The following is an 18,533-nucleotide window of genomic DNA, read 5'->3' on the forward strand; positions in this document are numbered from 1 at the left end:
GGAGAAAACTGACCTGGTAAGGTCTTGTTTTATATGCCCAGTTCAGTGGATTCTAATTGCTTTCAATACCTTTTGGTAATTGTAAGAAATGAAGATGATGAGCTACACAAAAAATTTTATACTCAGATGTCTTATAAAATAGGAATATTGTCATATTATTAGAATGTGAAAAAGCTTCTTTTCCAAAAAAAGCAGAGGAAAGTGAGGTGTTTACTTTTTTTAGTTTAGTTTAGTTTTTTTTTTTTAAGATTTTATTTATTTGCGAGAGAGAGAATGAGAGACAGAGAGCATGAGAGGGAGGAGGGTCAGAGGGAGAAGCAGACTCCCTGCTGAGCAGGGAGCCCGATGCGGGACTCGATCCCGGGACTCCAGGATCATGACCTGAGCCGAAGGCAGTCGCTTAACCAACTGAGCCACCCAGGCGCCCCAGAAAGTGAGGTGTTTACTTTTTAATGTGAACAGTAGCAGAAATTCTCCACCTCATTATTACAGTGGCCTCAATTTTTGCTATTATTTAGGCTTCTTTCTTTAAAGGCCTTTTAATACAAGTTTATTCATAGCATATATTATTAAATAAAATATATTCTATACAAAAGTATGCATATACACTAACATTTTGCACTTTTTTCAAAGGAAAGATATTTTAGGAACTATATATTGCTGGTAGGCTTCAAATCTCTACCTTTTTAATTAGAATCTAAGAAACTAATAGAGAAAACTTACCACTTTTCCAAATTTGTTAAAAAAATAACAAAATTTATCTCTGTAGGAAACTTATTCTATTTGAAAGTAAAATTTTATCATGGTTCATTATTATTAAGCAGAGTTTAGATGTACCCCCAGGTTGTATTTTTCATCAAATAGAGCAAGTATTGCATTTGAATAAAGGCTATTCATGGAATGAAGCATAAGATGTTGAGATAAAAAATATCTTTTGTTGTGTTATGTTAAAGACAAAAATTAGTTAGGTTTCCATCCAAAATTAGCACCTTTGAAATACAAGATATCATACAAAGAAGAGTCTTCAGATGCCTCTAAAAACCTTGCATAATTGGTCTTTTCACAGATGATGATGATAAAATCATAAGTCTACAGACTAGCTTATTTAGGAGAACACATGGCACCATAAGGCTATGAATCCAAACCATGTGCTATAATCCCCTAAACCTTACTCTCTCTTGTCTCTTCTTTCTCTGACCTACTTTAGCAATAACAGATCTTGGGCTTCTGTATGCCAACAAAGTGATACTATCTATAAGTTACTCAGACATCCACCTGGTTTTGCCCTTGGCCATGAGTGTGACAAGTTCTTTACTACATTTGCCTTTACCATCAGGCATTTGAGCCCTTGGATTTAGGGATAGCACCATCAACACTGGCTAATTGTGTTCACTCTGCTAGACTGACTAAAAAAAAAAAAAAAACTGTAGCTTTTACATTTTTTACTCATGCATCTAGTAAAGACCATCCTCCAAAGTATACTATTCCCACCTCCAAATTTAAATAGTTGTAGAGAATATAATATCATAGACATTGCCATTTTAAAATGAAATGACTATATTACATTTTTTTACTAATGGCATATAAATATCACAACAATTTCATCCCACCATCATCCATGTAAAGAAAAAAATCCATGAACAAGCTATTCATTGACACTTAGAAATCTTACATGAGTCCTGTTTTTCTCTGAAATTGTATTTCCATTTCCATTTCCCCGATTTTACTCTAGTGAATTATATATTTATACTTTAAAATAGTTTTATGACTACATTGTACTTTATTATCAAAAATATGTTTCAAAATCTAAGTTAACTATATTTTTTAAAATTTTATTTATTTATTTTTGAGAGAGAGAGAGCACACATTGCGGGGAGCGGCGGGCAGAGGGAGAGGGAGAAGCAGGCTCCCCACTGAGTAGGGAGCCCAATGCGGGGCTTGATCCCAGGACCCTGAGATCATGACCTGAGCCGAAGGCAGACGCTTAACTGATTGAGGCACCCAGGCGACCCCAAGTTACATGTATTTTTAAAAAATTTCCTGACACAATGAAGCCCTAAGTGTTCAAAAATTCCTGTGTAATCAAGATCACAATTATTAGTAGTACATAACTGAGCTAGATAGCACAAATATAAGATAACTATTTAAAAATATGTTAAAAGCATAGAAACAAAGTATTATTGGAATGCATCCCTTAGTGACAAGGATGGGAGGGGGTTATGTTGCCTTGCTTAAGGAGACTTCTAGACACTGAGTTTTCCAGCATCTCTCTGTTGGTACTCCAGTACTAAACGTCTCAAGGCAAGGTTCACAATGGTGATGTCTCCAGAGACCTACACTTTTTTGTTAAAGTGGGAGGAGGGCAATTGCGAAAGAAAAGGTGGAAAAGGAGAAGCTGTAACGAGGCCTGCACCCTCCAGCTCAGGAGAGTTTTAGGAAGGAGGACATCTGGAAGCTGAGGATGAGAAGATGGATTCCCTTGAAACTCCCTCTGAGACATCCTTGGTTGACTCCAGTAGTACAAATGTTCTAGCACGAAGGCTGCTGCTATATCAAGAAAGAGACTGCTTAGTTTCTAGAGCTGATGGTTGCTGGAAGAGTTCCTTGGCTAGCCATAACTCGGAGATCTGCTCTGCTCATCCGCTTGACATCAGTGCCAGTTCAAGTTAGTCCAAAGAGATTGTTAGGTGCTGGCCCTTGCCGAATAGCTCTACCTACGCTTATGTAGGTTACTTTCTGAGGCAGGAAAACATCCTCTGGATCACAGATTTTAAAAATTCCTGTAAAACTTCATCTTTTTGAAGATCATAACCTAAAATGTTTGGAATACCTTTTTTTTTTTTTAAAGATTTTATTTATTTATTTGACAGAGAGATACACAGCGAGAGAGGGAACACAAGCAGGGGGAGTGAGAGAGGGAGAAGCAGGCTTCCTGCCGAGCAGGGAGCCCGATGTGGGGCTTGATCCCAGGACCCTGGGATCATGACCTGAGCCGAAGGCAGACGCTTAACGACTGAGCCACCCAGGCGCCCCTGGAATACCTTTTTAATTTTGATTTTCATTCTCCCATAAGACATAGCCATAGGTGATACAATTGGGATATAATGGCTACTCACGCCAAATTCACTCCAAACCAGATATTCTGAATTTTTTTCCATATGTTTTTTAGTTCAACTAAAATCTCAGCACATAATAGACCCTGCAATAGTGTGATATTTGGCATAAGACGATTCTGTCTCATATCCCATTTTGAAAGCAACAGAAGATAATGGATTCTAAGAAAGGCCAGTACAGCCTAGATTGTTTTTTTTCCACTTTTCTTGTCATAAAACATAAATTAATTATTTGGATAGGAAATCTTCAAAATGTACAGACTACTCCCAAATGTCAAATAGCTGTCATTATTTGCTTATCCTATGTAATTAAAAGTTACTTCTGTTTACAAGCTTTAATTTGATTCCATGGACTTTTGTTCTCTGAGACATTTTGTTCTATCTGTTCAGGGACTCCTCAGTAGAATCGTAGAAATTGGTTATACGCATAATTCTAACTTGGGTAAAAACTAAAGACCTTAAAGTAGATTAGAGAACTTCTGTTGATTTTTCGAGAAACCATCACATATTCAAACTATGCCTTACAAAGAACATTGGAGTTGATTTATATTTACCAAAGTAGAAACTAATGGCATGTGAAATCCTAGTCAGATTGACCTCTTTATCATGACAGAAACACATCATTTTTTTTAATTGACAAGTGAAAATCAAAGCAAAATGAAATAAAATAATAAATGTCAAGTTAATAATTTAGACTTATTGTCTATAGGAGAAACAATCATAATGCCTGGATGTTTGAGCTATCCAGGATTATTCTGGGTATAGGTGAGGATGTAAGCTTCAAAAAGGTATTTATTAAGGACCCCATTATGCATGCATGCTAAATGCCGAAAGAATGCATGCACTAGAACTGAATTCTGGACCCTTATGGATTTATGCATTTATCAAATGCTAGAACTACATTTAAATTATCAAAACTAAACTAAATTTATCACTGAAATGATACAAATTAAGGGGGAAAATGGACAGAGTAAAATATTATATTTCATGGTCCTACGTGTCATATGCTAGATAGAAAATTAACTGAGCACCATCTGACAGCACAACAAACAGGCTGGGATAAGTAAGGCAACTCCTTGGTCTGACAGTGGAGCCCCCCCCAAGGCACAGACATGTATTGAGCTCATCTGAAACAAAGGTCTTCTGATGCTATTCAAGACCTAGGTGGGGTATTTTGCCAGCACATGGGTGATGCAGTGATGTTTTGCCCAAGAAAGAGAATAAAGAAATGAGCATTAGGTTGTGGCCAATGATCAGTGCACGGGCATATATAGGCGACTTAGGTGAGACTTAAACAATACCCAAAGATATTATTATCTTATCAGAGGAAAGGGATATGCCAATCAAACATGTACTGGTGGACCACAGAGGCAGAGTACAGAAGAGAAGCTGAGGCAAACATCTGAAATGTCTAGGGAAGTACTGTCCAGGGGGCAAAGGTCTTCAAGGGTTCTGGCCCTAGTACAAGGCTTCGGATCATAAATAGCTGGCCCATTCACTTTTCTGAAGACCCAAAGACACTGGCATGTGGGAGGTAGAAGGGAACAGTGGTGAAGAACTTTTGGTTGGGAGTAAAAGACCTAGCTTGGAGTTTCAGCAACTCCATTCACTAGCTGTGCTGTCCTGGACAGATGACTAAGCTTCTCCACGTCCATATTCCTCATCTATAAAGTCAGGGAAGTTCGAAGTGTTTTATTTGCATTTTTTTCATATGACCTTCACAACAACCACAGGAGGAAGTACTATTAGTCTCCACCGTCCTTAGGATGATTCACAGGAACAGAGATGGTGATTTGTTTGCATAAGGTCAACAGCTGAAAAGTGCTGACCCAGAGCCAAAATCCCTTACAGTTAGCAGGTTGACTGATCCACCTCATAGCTGGGTGGAAGAATTAAATAAGTAATGCGTTCATTCGCTCTTAACATTTAACAAACATGCGTGCTAGAGCACTTAGCACAGAGCTTTGGTACATGAGAAGTACTCAAAAATGTTTGTGCAGAGGTGGACATTCCAGTTTCTCTAACACTCACACTTCTCACTGTAGATTAAAAGACTGATTGTGTGATCTTTGTTAATATCAAGCTCCCTAAGTTGGGGCCCCAGTTGTATTTTGTGCCAGCCAGGCTGGGAACGCTGGGCCCCAGATGAAGGCACATTTACCAGAGGAAAATGCCGGCAGCCAGGATGCTGCTGGTTTCATTTTTCAGGAAAAAAAAAGAAAGAAAGAAAAGGAAAAGAAACACTCCAAAAAGGTGGGTTGACCAAATAGAATCAAGATTTCTATTTCTGTGCTGAGAAAAAAAAAAATGGAAGAAAAGTTTTATAGCTTCTCATATAAGTAAAGAGGAAGAGCAAAAACAGACTACACTCATAGAAAAATATTTTTAAAATCTAGATTTTCTGGGGTGCCTGGGTGGCTCAGTCATTAAGCGTCTGCCTTCAGCTCAGGTCATGACCCCAGGGTCCTGGGATCGAGCCCCGCATCGGGCTCCCTGCTTGGCGGGAAGCCTGCCTCTCCCTCTTCCACTCCCCCTGCTTGTGTTCCCTCTCTCGCTGTGTCTCTGTCAAATAAATAAATAAAATCTTTAAAAAAAAATTTTTTTTAGATTTTCTGAGCACTTATTTAACTTTTTCATAGAGCCCTTAGACTTGTCATCAGAGATCAAGCAATTATCATCAAGAGAATGTTTTACAAACGTTGGACTCACAACAACTCTGTCTGCAGTTGTTCAATTAACTAATAATTATTCTCATATAAGCACAATCTTCAGGTAGACAACTTTGTACCTATAAAATGCCTTGGCACAAAGAGAATCATGAAAGCTCTGCCAAAAATACAAGAAGAATTATCTTTTCTTATGGTATCACTTTTCAGCAAGCTTACATTGCCACTATAGTCCCTTTTGTGATGAATGCCTCATTCACATGCCAATTACCTCAACCTTGTTTGTGAGAAGTAATGTTTTTCTAAAATATAGACATACCTATATACAAAATCTTTGCCTTCACTGAGGAAAAAGATCTCTCTTCACTTCAATTCCCTTCAAATAAAGACTATATTCAGGTTTACAGAGCACAAGCTTTTTTCCCTTCTTATGATGCAACATGGATTTCTTTCTCAAATACATTTAATTGAAGTGTATGCTTAGATACGCAATGGCTAATGTTTTGTGTAAGTTGGCCAGTGTCACCATTAGTTGGAGGAAGGCTCAAATGCTACAAAAATTAATGATTTTTAAACCTGTGTATAAATACTGTACATGTGTAAAATACATGCGTCTATGAAAATACAGCATACAATTGGAGAGTATCATCTTACTGTGAGCATAATATTCTAGCCAATGGTGGACACTACCCAACCAAGTAGCTATAACAAGGATATGGCTGTTTTTTCATTTTTACTTTGTTCTGCAAAGTTTGGCTTCTATGTAATGTGAAAATCCCGTGAGGTAATAAAGAAACACATTTGTGCTAAATCATGGTAGTACGATATGACGAGAAAGCTGTACTTTCAATGTCTGTCTTGTTGTATCATTTTAATTAGCAACTTAAGAGGACTTTAGTTACTGCAATTAAATATGGTAAGCTAGACTTGATGATACTGATTACAATATGATGGCTAACCAGGCACCTTGTATGATAGTCAAGGCCCCAAAACATTAATAGCCATAAATATGATGGGAATTTCTAGCCTACTACCTAGAAAATCCCTGTGTATTTTTTAGACATGTTTCAATTTTAATGATATACTGGATATAACTATTTGCTTCCTTTTTATGGCATAATCATGATAAAAAAAAGCAGTTACCTATACCATCAATGGTACAGAGTACAAAGGATACATTTATAGTGACAAAAATGGCTTACATTCTAAATTAAAGACCAAATTATTAAGTAATTGAAAAAAAAATCAACACTAAACTGGAAGGTAATTAACAAAATCCTGAGGAAAAAAATAACAAAACCTTTTACAAAATATTGAATAATTTTTCTTTCTAATGTATGTCTTTCCTTTCTCCGATTATCTCACTCAAACTCAAATATTATAAAACACATAAGAGAACTTAACACTGGTAAACTAATACCCATCTTTGCATATTGTTTCCTAGAACACTGACATGGATTTCTCACACGGCTGTACCTCCAAAAACAGTAAAATACATAAAGTGTTTTTCTTTTCCTTGTCAGAAGTAGAAGACAAGAAAGACGTCCTCTAAATTTTCTCCTTTAGTTATCAACTATTTTGTCCCAATTCATGCTCCCTCCCTCAACCTTGTCAAGCCTCTGTAAGACAACATATTTAAAATCCATTTCTTGCTGCCCGAGCCTCTCAGCTCAACGAAGGCAGAAACCATGTGTTTGCCTGCCCCTGCATACACAGAAAAAGATATTCTATGAAGAAATATTTTTACAGAGAACTAAAAATACATAAAATAAAATAAAAATATAACATGATATGAAAATTGAGGTAGTCTGAAATTTTATTTTTTGGCCCTTTGCCAATTATTTCTATTTTCTTTTTTTAGCTATTGTAAATACCACAGCTAACATAAACACCTCTTTTCGATAATCTGATATCTGACAAGCATAGTGATGTCCTAATATTTCATTTTTGGGCCAGACTTACATCTCACAGTAAAATTTGGTGCAAATATTTTTAACAGCTGCTGCCTGAACCGCTCTATAATCCTGGTCCTTACTACTTGATTGCTCCTTTCTCTTTGGCTCCTTTTGTCTTTTTTCTCCAGCTTCATCAAGGGTTAATCTTAAGGATCGGTCTTCAATTTTCCGATATGTCAGCAACTTTGGAGGCCTATTACACCCAATTGATTCGATGATGACATTTAATTCCAAGCCTCTAACACCAGCCCAGATTTTGTTTCCAATTTCCAGGATTCCACTTCCAAATCCCGCTTAGACATTGCTGGAGCTATGTGTGTCACTTTTACTCAAACTCATTTCTCCTGAAACTGCTGAGTTTTTCCCATAAATGTTCTCATCCTCCTAGACATCTAGGCCTGAACCACCCAAATCAACTTTTCTTTCCTTGGCCCCACTTATTCTATAGCTGTAAGTCCTTGGACAGCTCTTTGGAATAGCTCCCTTTATGTTTTATTCTTAACACTATCATGGTTTTGATACGGTCACCTCAACTTTCAAATACTTTATGAAGTTCCTAATTTATATTCCTACTCATTCTTTGTTCATTTTGCAAGCATTTTACCAAGCTTACCAACTTCGGGTTATGTGTCAATGTTGACAGAACAAGAATCCTATCACCACTGTGTTCCCTGGAGCTATTTATTTCTTTAGTATGTCTAAATGTTTCTACTTTGGGGCCACCTGGGTGGTGCAAGCTGGTTAAGTGGCTGACTCTTGGTTTGGGCTCAGGTCATGATCTCAGGTCCTGGGATCGAGCCCCACGTCAGGCTCCACATCAGCGGAGAGTCTGCTTGAAGATTCTCTCTCTCCCTTTCCCTCTGCCCCTCCCCCTGCTCTCTCTCTCTCTCTCTTTCTCTCTCTCTCAAATAAATAAATCTTTAAATGCTTCTATTTTTTTTTAAATGTTCCAGGTAAATTTGTGGGTCTTCAGAATTTTTTTTTAAGATTTTTATTTCTTTATTTGAGAGAGAGAAAGAGAGACAGACAGACAGAGACAGAGACAGAAGTAGCAGGGGGAGGAGGCAGAGGGAGAGGGAGAAGCAGGCTTCCCGCTGAGCAGGGAGCCCGATATGGGGCTCGATCCCAGGACCCCGGGATCATGACCTGAGCCGAAGGCAGACACTTGATGGACTGAACCACCCAGGTGCCCTTAAATGTTTCTATTTTTTATATTAAAACATAATATTCCCCCAAGCCAAACTGTCAATTATTACAGGACATATGATGAGATGTCCAGAAATGACAATAATTACAGCCGCAAGAAAATTTCTAAGTTAATGGCTCTTAGTATATGTGCTGCTGCCAGATGCACAAGGCAGATGGGCGTTTTTAAGATGAAATTTTGTCTCGAACATTCATCAGGGCAACTAAATACAGTTGTTTTTTAAAGATTTTATTTATTTATTTATTTGAGAGAGAATGAGAGAGAGCTCGAGATGGAGGAGGGTCAGAGGGAGAAGCAGACTCCCCGCCGAGCAGGGAGCCCGATGCAGGACTCGATCCCGGGACTCCGGGATCATGACCTGAGCTGAAGGCAGTCGCTTAACCAACTGAGCCACCCAGGAGCCCCTAATCCTCTTTTCTGATGGCTCCATATACTATTATACACTGAATTCTTTTTTTTTTATTCTTTTTTTTTTTAAAGATTTTATTTTTATTTATTTGAGAGAGAGAGAATGAGAGACAGAGAGCATGAGAGGGAGGAGGGTCAGAGGTAGAAGCAGGCTCCCCGCCGAGCAGGGAGCCCGATGCGGGACTCGATCCCGGGACTCCAGGATCATGACCTGAGCCGAAGGCAGTCGCTTAACCGACTGAGCCACCGAGGCGCCCCTAAATACAGTTTTGATAGAAAATAATATAACCAAACCTTTATAGAGGTATTCCTCGGGGACCAATCAAATGCCACGTGAGGGCCACTTATTCTCAACTGCACACTTCAAAAAGTTGGGAATGGCTTTTTTAAGTTAGACAGAAAGAAGTGGGGAGACACTCTGGACCCATGATATTACATATCAAGAATTATCTAATAATTCAAAGGAGACGATGGGAGATAATTTTCTTGTATACAATTTAGATGGTTTCGTAGAGGGATGCAAAAAACTGCTCTGATCCCATATTCAGTGACGGGCCTGTGGTTAACATTAGGATAAGGCAAAAATGTGGATAAAGGATAAGAGTTCCACCATGTGGTTTGCTCTTTAGATGAAAGCAGAGACATAAATTCTAATTTAATATTAAGTCTTTCCAGTGCAGCCTGAAACTATATTTGGCTTGAAATGTCTTCATTTTATTATTCTTTTCTGTCCTTTCTTATTCTACAGGATTTCAGTTTCACCTTCACAATTTTTCTGTTAGCCAGACTTGCCACATATCGTAGTCTCAAACATAACTTGTGTATGTGCGTACATATATATATAATACACACACACACATACACACACATATATATATGTGTGATCTCAGAGTCTAAGATTTTAGGACTTAAAAGAAAGTTTCAAATAAATAAATATTTCTAACTCATGAAACTGTCATTAGGTTTCTAATGCTTATCGCTATTCCAGATGTTCTTGTTGTAATAATGAACAATAAAGAAACTTTTGAAATGAAGCATATTGCTTGATTTCTGTCAGCTCCCCCCCCCATTTTGGGATCACTTTCTAATCCTTGGTTTGAAATGAGTCTTCTTCATTAATGAGAATTAACTACCCAAAGGAAATACATCTATTTGGAGTTCTTCCTTCTCTAAAATGTTCTGGGGAATAACAACCCCAAATTGAAACCAGACTATAATTTTATCATCCAAAATCAGAATTAGAAACAGGAAACAAAGACCCCAATACATATAAATTAGATCCTCAAAAGACATGCATTGGTATTAAACGATTTCAAAACTTTACAAGATAATAGAAGTTTTGTCTTTTATTTTCAACATAAAAGAGCCACGGACCAATTTAAAACAGCAACCTTGTTCTAGATAGGCTATCAAATTCCTTTATTTGTAAGGCCGAAGTGAAGGAGAAGAGATTCATGACATGATTTCTACTTAGCAAAGACAAGATGAGCCAGAGGAATTATTGTTTCCTCAGCTACAACAAAATTCTTTTTTTTTTTAAAGATTTTATTTATTTATTTGACAGAGAGAGACACAGCAAGAGAGGGAACACAAGCAGGGGGAGCAGCAGAGGGAGAGGGAGAAGCAGACTCCCTGTTGAGCAAGGAGCCCGATGTGGGGCTCATTCCCAGGACCCCGGGATCATGACCCAAGCCGAAGGCAGATGTTTAACGACTGAGCCACCCAGGTGCCCCAGCTACAACAAAATTCTTAACACAATGAAACACATAGCTTTTCAGAGTAAACTAAGATGAAAGGAATAGAAAGAAACTATCTTATTTGCCATTTATTTGACTTTCATGGCCAAATAGCACAAAAAAAATCTACTTCCTTATTTTATAGTATATTTAAGCAGAACAAACTATGCTTAAGTGTTGTTTGTCAACAACAACAAAAAGGCATCATGCTGTTTCAAAGAAAAAAGTTTCAAGCGTTGTAATCACAGTTTGTAGAAAGTTCAAGGGTCTGAGAACAAGGCAGACATTAGTTTGAATCCAGGCTCTATTACTTAACTAGCTCTGTGACCCTAGGCTTTATCTTCACCTCATCCAGCCTCAATCACTTCATATGTGAAATAGGGATAATCATAGCATCTATATCAATAGGTTGTTGTGAGGAGGAGATAATATAAATCACTTTGTAAACATACTTAAAAAGAATGACCGTTAATAATTGTAAATTTTTGTTGGTCAAATTAGTAAAGAGTTAATACATACAAAGGACTTGGAATAATGCCTGACACATAATGTTAGACACTGTCATTGTCATTATTAAATGGTAAAGGGGAGCTGACAGAATCTGAAGGAAAAGCAAAACTGATCCCATAACTTCCATTCCTCTAGGAAATGAGAAGAATCCCTATTTGCTATATAGACTTCATAGACACTAAGAAGTCAACCTGATGAGATAAAAAGATAGTCATGGACTGTAGAGGTATCGTTAGTACCTTTGACTTTTCAGTTGACAGTGAATATGGAACAAAATAGAAGGAAAAAAAGAATATGGAACAAAATATTGAGAAGAACTTGATAAATAACTCATGAAGAGATTCCACACGTCTCCACCCCTGCCCTTAGAATAAGCAGCCATTTAAGGAAGAGGCTCAGTTAAGTTCTCTGATGTCTTCTGATTCCTGCTTTCACTTCTGTAGCCAACAAGCCTGGGAGCCTGATAGGCAGAGCTAAAGGCCAGACCCCAGAGAGACACAGACTGCAGGCTGCATGCGGGAGGGACTGGGAGGAATGGGAAACTTTATCCTAAGGTCGAAAATAATATTGCACCCTTCACTCCAAAAAAAAAAAAAAAAAAAAAGGAACTTCAATAAACTATAATCTCAGAGAGTCAGAGAGTTCTGGAAAATTTTACAAGTTGCTCTTTGAGCACCTTTGAAGAAATTCGTAGTCTTTGCATCATATTACATAAAGCACTCAAGAACATTTCTGATTGTTTACTTCAAAAGGTATAATGTCCTAAGTTCAATATACTTTTAATTAATATTTTTGTTTCTGTTTTCTTTTTGTTTTCCTTAGAGGGCCTATTTATGAGATTTGAGCTTAAAGATCACTATTAGAGGTCACGGCTCTTTCTCTACAGGACTGACCAAAGATTTAAGCATGGTAGAATGAGATTTCAGTGGTCTGCTTAGAAACAAAAAAATTTTCCAAATCCCTTGAAAGACATGCACTCCATAATTGGAATTAACAGGCTTAAAAGCAATTGCTGATGAATAACTGGATGATGACTGGAAGTAATTATTTTAAAGCAGAGTACGTCACAAAATATACCCTTTCATGTAAGTGACTGAGAGGGTGGGTAAAGAGAACTCACTATTACTGACATAAACAGAGTTAGTCTTGGTAATGTTTAACTGCAGGAAACACCTGCACTGTTGAAATGAACAGGCATTTTAGCTACGGTATCTAGCACACAGTAGGTTCTCGACAGATATTTGTTGAGTGAATGGATTAATGTATAATTACAATCTACTTATTATTAACATATTATTACAGGTGTACTATGCAGTCTTATTTATTCCATATGCTACATTTTTATCGCATTGTCTATATTATAAATATTGGCCAATGAACTTGACTACAATAGAGATTTGTTAACAGACGCACATCACCGTATTAATGCTAATGAATCTTCCTTTTGAGGCATAAAGGGACATAGGAAAAGACATCTATTGAAAAATGTTTGTTGGCGTTTAAGATTTAGATTCCACCAGGGTGGAATTCTTCCTTTAGAAAAAAAATCTGTCATGATGAGAAAATATTATCTTCTGAATGCTATCACTATTCCTTAGAGTTACTAATAGCGAACTGTGGCTATAAAATATGAAACAGCTAGAACCTGGATAAAGCACAAAATATCCATTGAACTCCTGGGTATTTCAAAATATATGAATATAGTTACTGAAGTAAGTTCTTACAACTGTTTGTTAGCTAATTCTAACCTAGTAATGTTTATATATATATGATATAAATATTATTTCATGTATATATATATATATGTTATTTTCTCTCCTTCCTTATATTATACATACCCTTGCAATGTGATCTATGACTAAAGAATAGGATATGGAGACAAACAAGTAATGAAGCTGGGAGACCCAAGCATATAGACTCGATTCATATGAGTGCATGAATACTTTTATTTTACTTTTACTAAGGTCCGTAGCATTAGTATTTTGCACTTGTAGATGTGACCTGCATTAAATCCAAGTAAACATTACATCACGCTGTTTAGATTCTAACTTTCAGAAAGGGCCACATTCACTTTTCTTTTGACTTAAGTGCAGTTTTAAAAGAGAAACATGTTATCAGTTTAAATTTCCACAATATCTACTATCCGCTGCCACATTCACTCTTCAATTTATAATCTGTCTTACTCTATTGATATTTTCTGTTTACACATCAGTCTCTCCGGCATCTTGGAATCCTGAGTGTCCTACAGAGAGTAGGTCCTTATTCCATGTTTACGGAAGTACAGTTTGCTCTCACACTGTCTTCCTCCAACTATATTGTGGCTATCTTCCATTGATTTTGGGGTGCTGTGGTAAGATCCACAGTGATTTTTTCTATCCATCTTACACCTGATGGATCTTAGTCTCTTATAGAGGAAGCGTACTTTTCAAGGGTAACTGAATACCAAATAGTATCTTAAACAACAGTACAAAAGCCACATAGCTTATTCATTACTTATTATTACAGATAGGTAAAAATACTGGTATTGACATGAATACCAACATATCAATGTGTAAATATCTTCTTTTATCATAAACATAAAAATGTGAATAACTGACAGGAACAACTTCACTAAAGGCACCCTTAGAAGTTACGTAGTAAAGGGTGACTTCTGCTACAGGATTCATTTTTTTTTTTTTTTTTTTTTTAAGGAGCCCAGAAAAGTCACTTAGCAATGTGAGCTATTGAAAGATGGTTGTTAAAATAGTTCACTGTTTTCAGGGTAATTCTTTCATGATGTGTGTGTGTGTGTGTGTGTGTATTTCTTCAAAACAAATGGAAAATATAGTATCTTCCATTGTCCATACTATGTTATAATTTAACATAATCTTAATCTTTAGAAATTCATTCTTTGGGTTACCTATAAGACACCAAGTGATTACCTGGCAAATAGCATTAGCACAAAGGCTCAAGTCTCTTACCATCAAACCCATCTTCTTCTGACCCTAGTTCATCATCTGAGCAGATGTTGAGGACATTTACCAGCATCTCAGTCACTAAAAAGGAAAAGAATAAAAACAAAAAAGTTCAGATTTTCTATTATAACCTTAATTATTATTCTGGCATTATTAATAAGCAAGCTCAGCAATAACATCTCTTACCTATATTGTATATAGAATCTCCTGCAAAGTAGTTTCTATAAAATCCAGATCATAAAAGATAACCGGCTTTGTGATTCTACACAGACTTTATAAAAGTATTAGCTCATGTCTATGAAATCCTATGGTAACATTTAACTAGCTACAGGTCAATAGACAATGGACAACCGAGTATGTGGCTGTGAATATACTATACATCTATGAAGGAGGAAATGGCTACTTTCGAATTTTTATTTGTTTGTACAATGATGGATGCTACTAGATGTAGACCATGTTGTGACCTTCTGTTCTTCAGGGACTCAGTGAATGCTAGATCTCTTTTTTAATTTTTTTAATCCCCCAGAGAGCCCAGCACAGTGATAGGCATGTGGTTTTGTGTTTAATAAAAATCGTTGATTGATGAACTAATATATTTGAAGTAGTTTTGAGGATACTAATTTAAAAAATGGATGAGTTGATATATGTATCATTAAACTTTATTTTCAGAAAGGCTTTAACAATAAAGCTTAGGTAAGTTTAATAAGAAATTCAGTTGGGTAAATTGATTACAATAAAATTGCATAGAAGTGTTGTCAAAGAAATTAGTACTGTATCACTTTTACACTAAGGTGCATGTTATTTACATTTAACCGTTTCTAAAATTAGGTTGGGTTCTATCATGAAGGTGAAAAGAAACTTGCCCACGATTTCCTCAAGAGCTACTTTTTGAAATCAATGTTCTTGTAGAGTGGAAGGCATATGATAAAGAGTAAAACATCAGTGTAGCCAACATTAATCTATAGCTTCAGTTTAATTATCAAACGTGAATTAGGTACTCAAATATATGAATAGGTTCTTTTATAACAGATGTTCAAAATCTGAACACTTAAGGGAAACAGCCTGACTGAAGGGTGTTCAAAGGGTGCCCAGCAGTTGTCAGGATTCACACTGCTTCTGTTTCCCGAGAAGCCAAAGGACGGTAACACGCATCGTGTTCTGATCAGGGTGGGAAGATGGTGACATGGGTAGTGCTGGGAACACTTGTCAGAGGCTATCAAAATTGACTTTTGACTTATTTTGGCATCCAAAAGAAAGATTTCTTCACCGACTAATCATAACTTCCTGATTTAATCATTTTAGGGCATTTAAAGAAAAAAACCCCACAAGTATTCTAGGAAAATAAATATTACATTAATATATTACACATATTTATTAATATAAATAAAAATTTTAGGAAAATGTGTAGTTTTTCTCTAAAACCCCCCTATGGGGATGCTGAAACATGTGCAAACTCTTACCTTCATTCTGATGCCTATTTACCTGCTCCAATGCGCTATGTGATAAGGTGCATGAGGAATGACCTCGTCTGTCCCCACTAGGCCTCCCGAACTAACTGCTCAAGCTCAGTGGGTATGGGCCTTTCCTTGAAAATTTTTGTTGAGGTTTAGGTCAAAACATAAAACGAAACAAAGGGAGAAGGAAGGAAGGAAAGGCAAGCCAATTCTTTTGAAAAACTGGGACAAGTTAATAGTTACAACTTTTTTAATGTAAATTTGTCTCACCTTGTAACACATCAATGGTTGCTATATTTGTCATGAACTATTTTTGTTGCTGTTGTATATACTGTCTCAAATTATTATAGCCACTGATCACTATCATACGATGATTATTATCAACATCAGAAATGCAAGAAAAGCATACCTATCTTAACCTGTTAATCTGACAGGGAGTTTGTAAAATAAAATAGCACTTTTGAATTAATACACAGGGGTAAGGAGAAAAAGTAGCCATTATAGCTTGAAGCCAGTTAAAACTAGAGATCTGTTATTTTTAAAAGAGTTGTATTGTTCCAATGAAATGATACAAATGCTCCTGGTATTTCTCATTGGTTTTGTTTCCTCTTATTTCAGTCATTGTATTTTGTTAACAGGGTACACAGTGACATACTTTCAAATCACTTCTTTCCTGTTGCAACATGTGAATTTCATTGTTTAGAATAGTCCCCATCTCCTCCCCTTCCTTCTTATATGATTGCATTAAGAACATCTCAAGATTTCCCAACACACACCTTTTTCTCCAACGAATGGCAGGGACCAAGTGAAAACATCCATGAAATTTGGAAGCCAGTATGGGTGAGGAGAACAGTTGAATTGCCTGATATTCATGACATTGTTCTCATACTTCAATACTGCAGCTGAAAAACAACAGAAACAAGGACATTAGATTCAAGTGCACATACTTCTGCTTCTCCACATGGCTTTAGTTGATCCAGAGAATTCAACTATGTGACTTAAGTTCCAAAATATCAAGACAAGTAGCTTCATCAGTCCCAAGTGTTTATACTATTGGGAATTAAACTATACTCAGTGTAATATGTAACTGCACACTATATGAATGCTAATATGAAAAAGCATTGAAATTTGGCAAATATTTATATAAAATAGTTAATCAAACGTTTGTCAGGAATTGGTCAAGCTCCTCTCACAGCCAAGAACATTCTAGTCTTATTTAACATCTAATGACCATAATAAAAGTGGTATAGCTAAATTAGTTTGACAATTTAATAATCTCCTCAAATATTTGAACAGAATTTACTTCTACGTTTTCAAAAAAAAAAAAAAAGCGCACATTTCCCACTAGAACTCACAATAGTTGTGTAAATTAGATTGCATTCTTGACTTAATAAAATAAAGCGTTTGGATTGAATCCTGCATAAATATTATACTGGTATCTGACTTTACCCTTGACTTCTGAAACGGATGCACCACCCATGACTTAGGAAAATCAATCTGCCCCTTTCACTCTGCTTTGCATGGTGTCTGAAGGTTAGATACACACATAGAAAGTTATGGTTACAGAGATCCTAAGAGCACCACCAGTCTCACTTCTAACCAGATTCAGAAATTCATTCTATAACAATCCTGATACAAGTTTAGTAGGTCTCTGTGAGTTCTTTCTTTCCTTCTTTTTCTCCCTTCCTTCCTTCCTTCCTTCCTTCCTTCCTTCCTTCCTTCCTTCCTTCCTTCCTTCCTTCCTTCCTTCCTTCTCTCCTTCCTTCCTTCCCTCCCTCCCTCCCTCCTTCCTCTCTCTCTCTCTCTCCCTTTCTCTCTTTCCTTTTCATTTTAAGTATTCTCTGCACCTAACATGGGGCTTGAACTTACAACCCCAAGATCAGGAGTTGCATGATCTGCTGACTGAGCCAGCCAGGCGCCTCTCTGTGACTACTTTCAATTTAGGAAAAGCTACCTGTTTTAACGGCATCGTCTGTTCTATGGATAGACAGTTTTAAAATTGTGGGAAATTCTCAAGTTGAGTTTAAAACTTCTTTACCATTTACTGATCCAAATCTGCCTTCTGGAAAAATACAGAACAAGTATACTTCTGATTCTAAATGACAATCTTTTAAATATGAAGAACAAAACTCTCACATCATATCTTCTTGAGCTTTGGGAAGATTTTACTTTTATTATCCTCTCATGGCATGATTAGAATCACATTAGTGGAAATTACTGAAGAGATCCTGGGTGATATCAAATGGGTTTTTTTCTTGTTTTGTTTAGGGGTTTAAAACACAGAAAAATCAATCCTTTCATTACTTTTTTACATTGTAGCTTTTGATTATAGATAATAGAGCAAAGATAGCCCTTCAAAATCTATTTTTTGAAAAGCTACCAAAAGTTTACTGCATTTGAGCCTTTACATTAACTTCTTAACAATATCTTTAACATAGCATTGCTTTCATAACTGCATTCGCTCCTTCATAACTGCATTGCTCCTTCATAACCCAAAATATACATATACATATACATGTGTGTATACATA

At 36.6% G+C, this 18,533-nt stretch overlaps 1 protein-coding gene across 8 annotated transcripts in view; it reads right to left on the reverse strand.

The window, feature by feature from the left end:
* PPP3CA (protein phosphatase 3 catalytic subunit alpha) overlaps window positions 1-18,533 on the reverse strand; it is a 312,744-nt gene that overhangs the window by 21,111 nt on the left and 273,100 nt on the right. For all 8 annotated transcript variants that reach the window (XM_064584859.1, XM_064584858.1, XM_045880681.2 and 5 more), the window contains 2 exons: window positions 16,780-16,905; window positions 14,556-14,630 (listed from right to left, as the gene is read on the reverse strand). In XM_064584859.1, the coding sequence (XP_064440929.1) occupies window positions 14,556-14,630; window positions 16,780-16,905 (201 nt within the window). The remainder of the gene's footprint in view (window positions 1-14,555; window positions 14,631-16,779; window positions 16,906-18,533) is intronic.

The sequence above is a fragment of the Mirounga angustirostris genome, unplaced genomic scaffold (genome assembly GCF_029215605.1).
Source record: "Mirounga angustirostris isolate CCGP_5_RB_7025 unplaced genomic scaffold, mMirAng1.0.hap1 SCAF_2, whole genome shotgun sequence".
Taxonomy (NCBI): Eukaryota; Metazoa; Chordata; class Mammalia; order Carnivora; family Phocidae; genus Mirounga; species Mirounga angustirostris.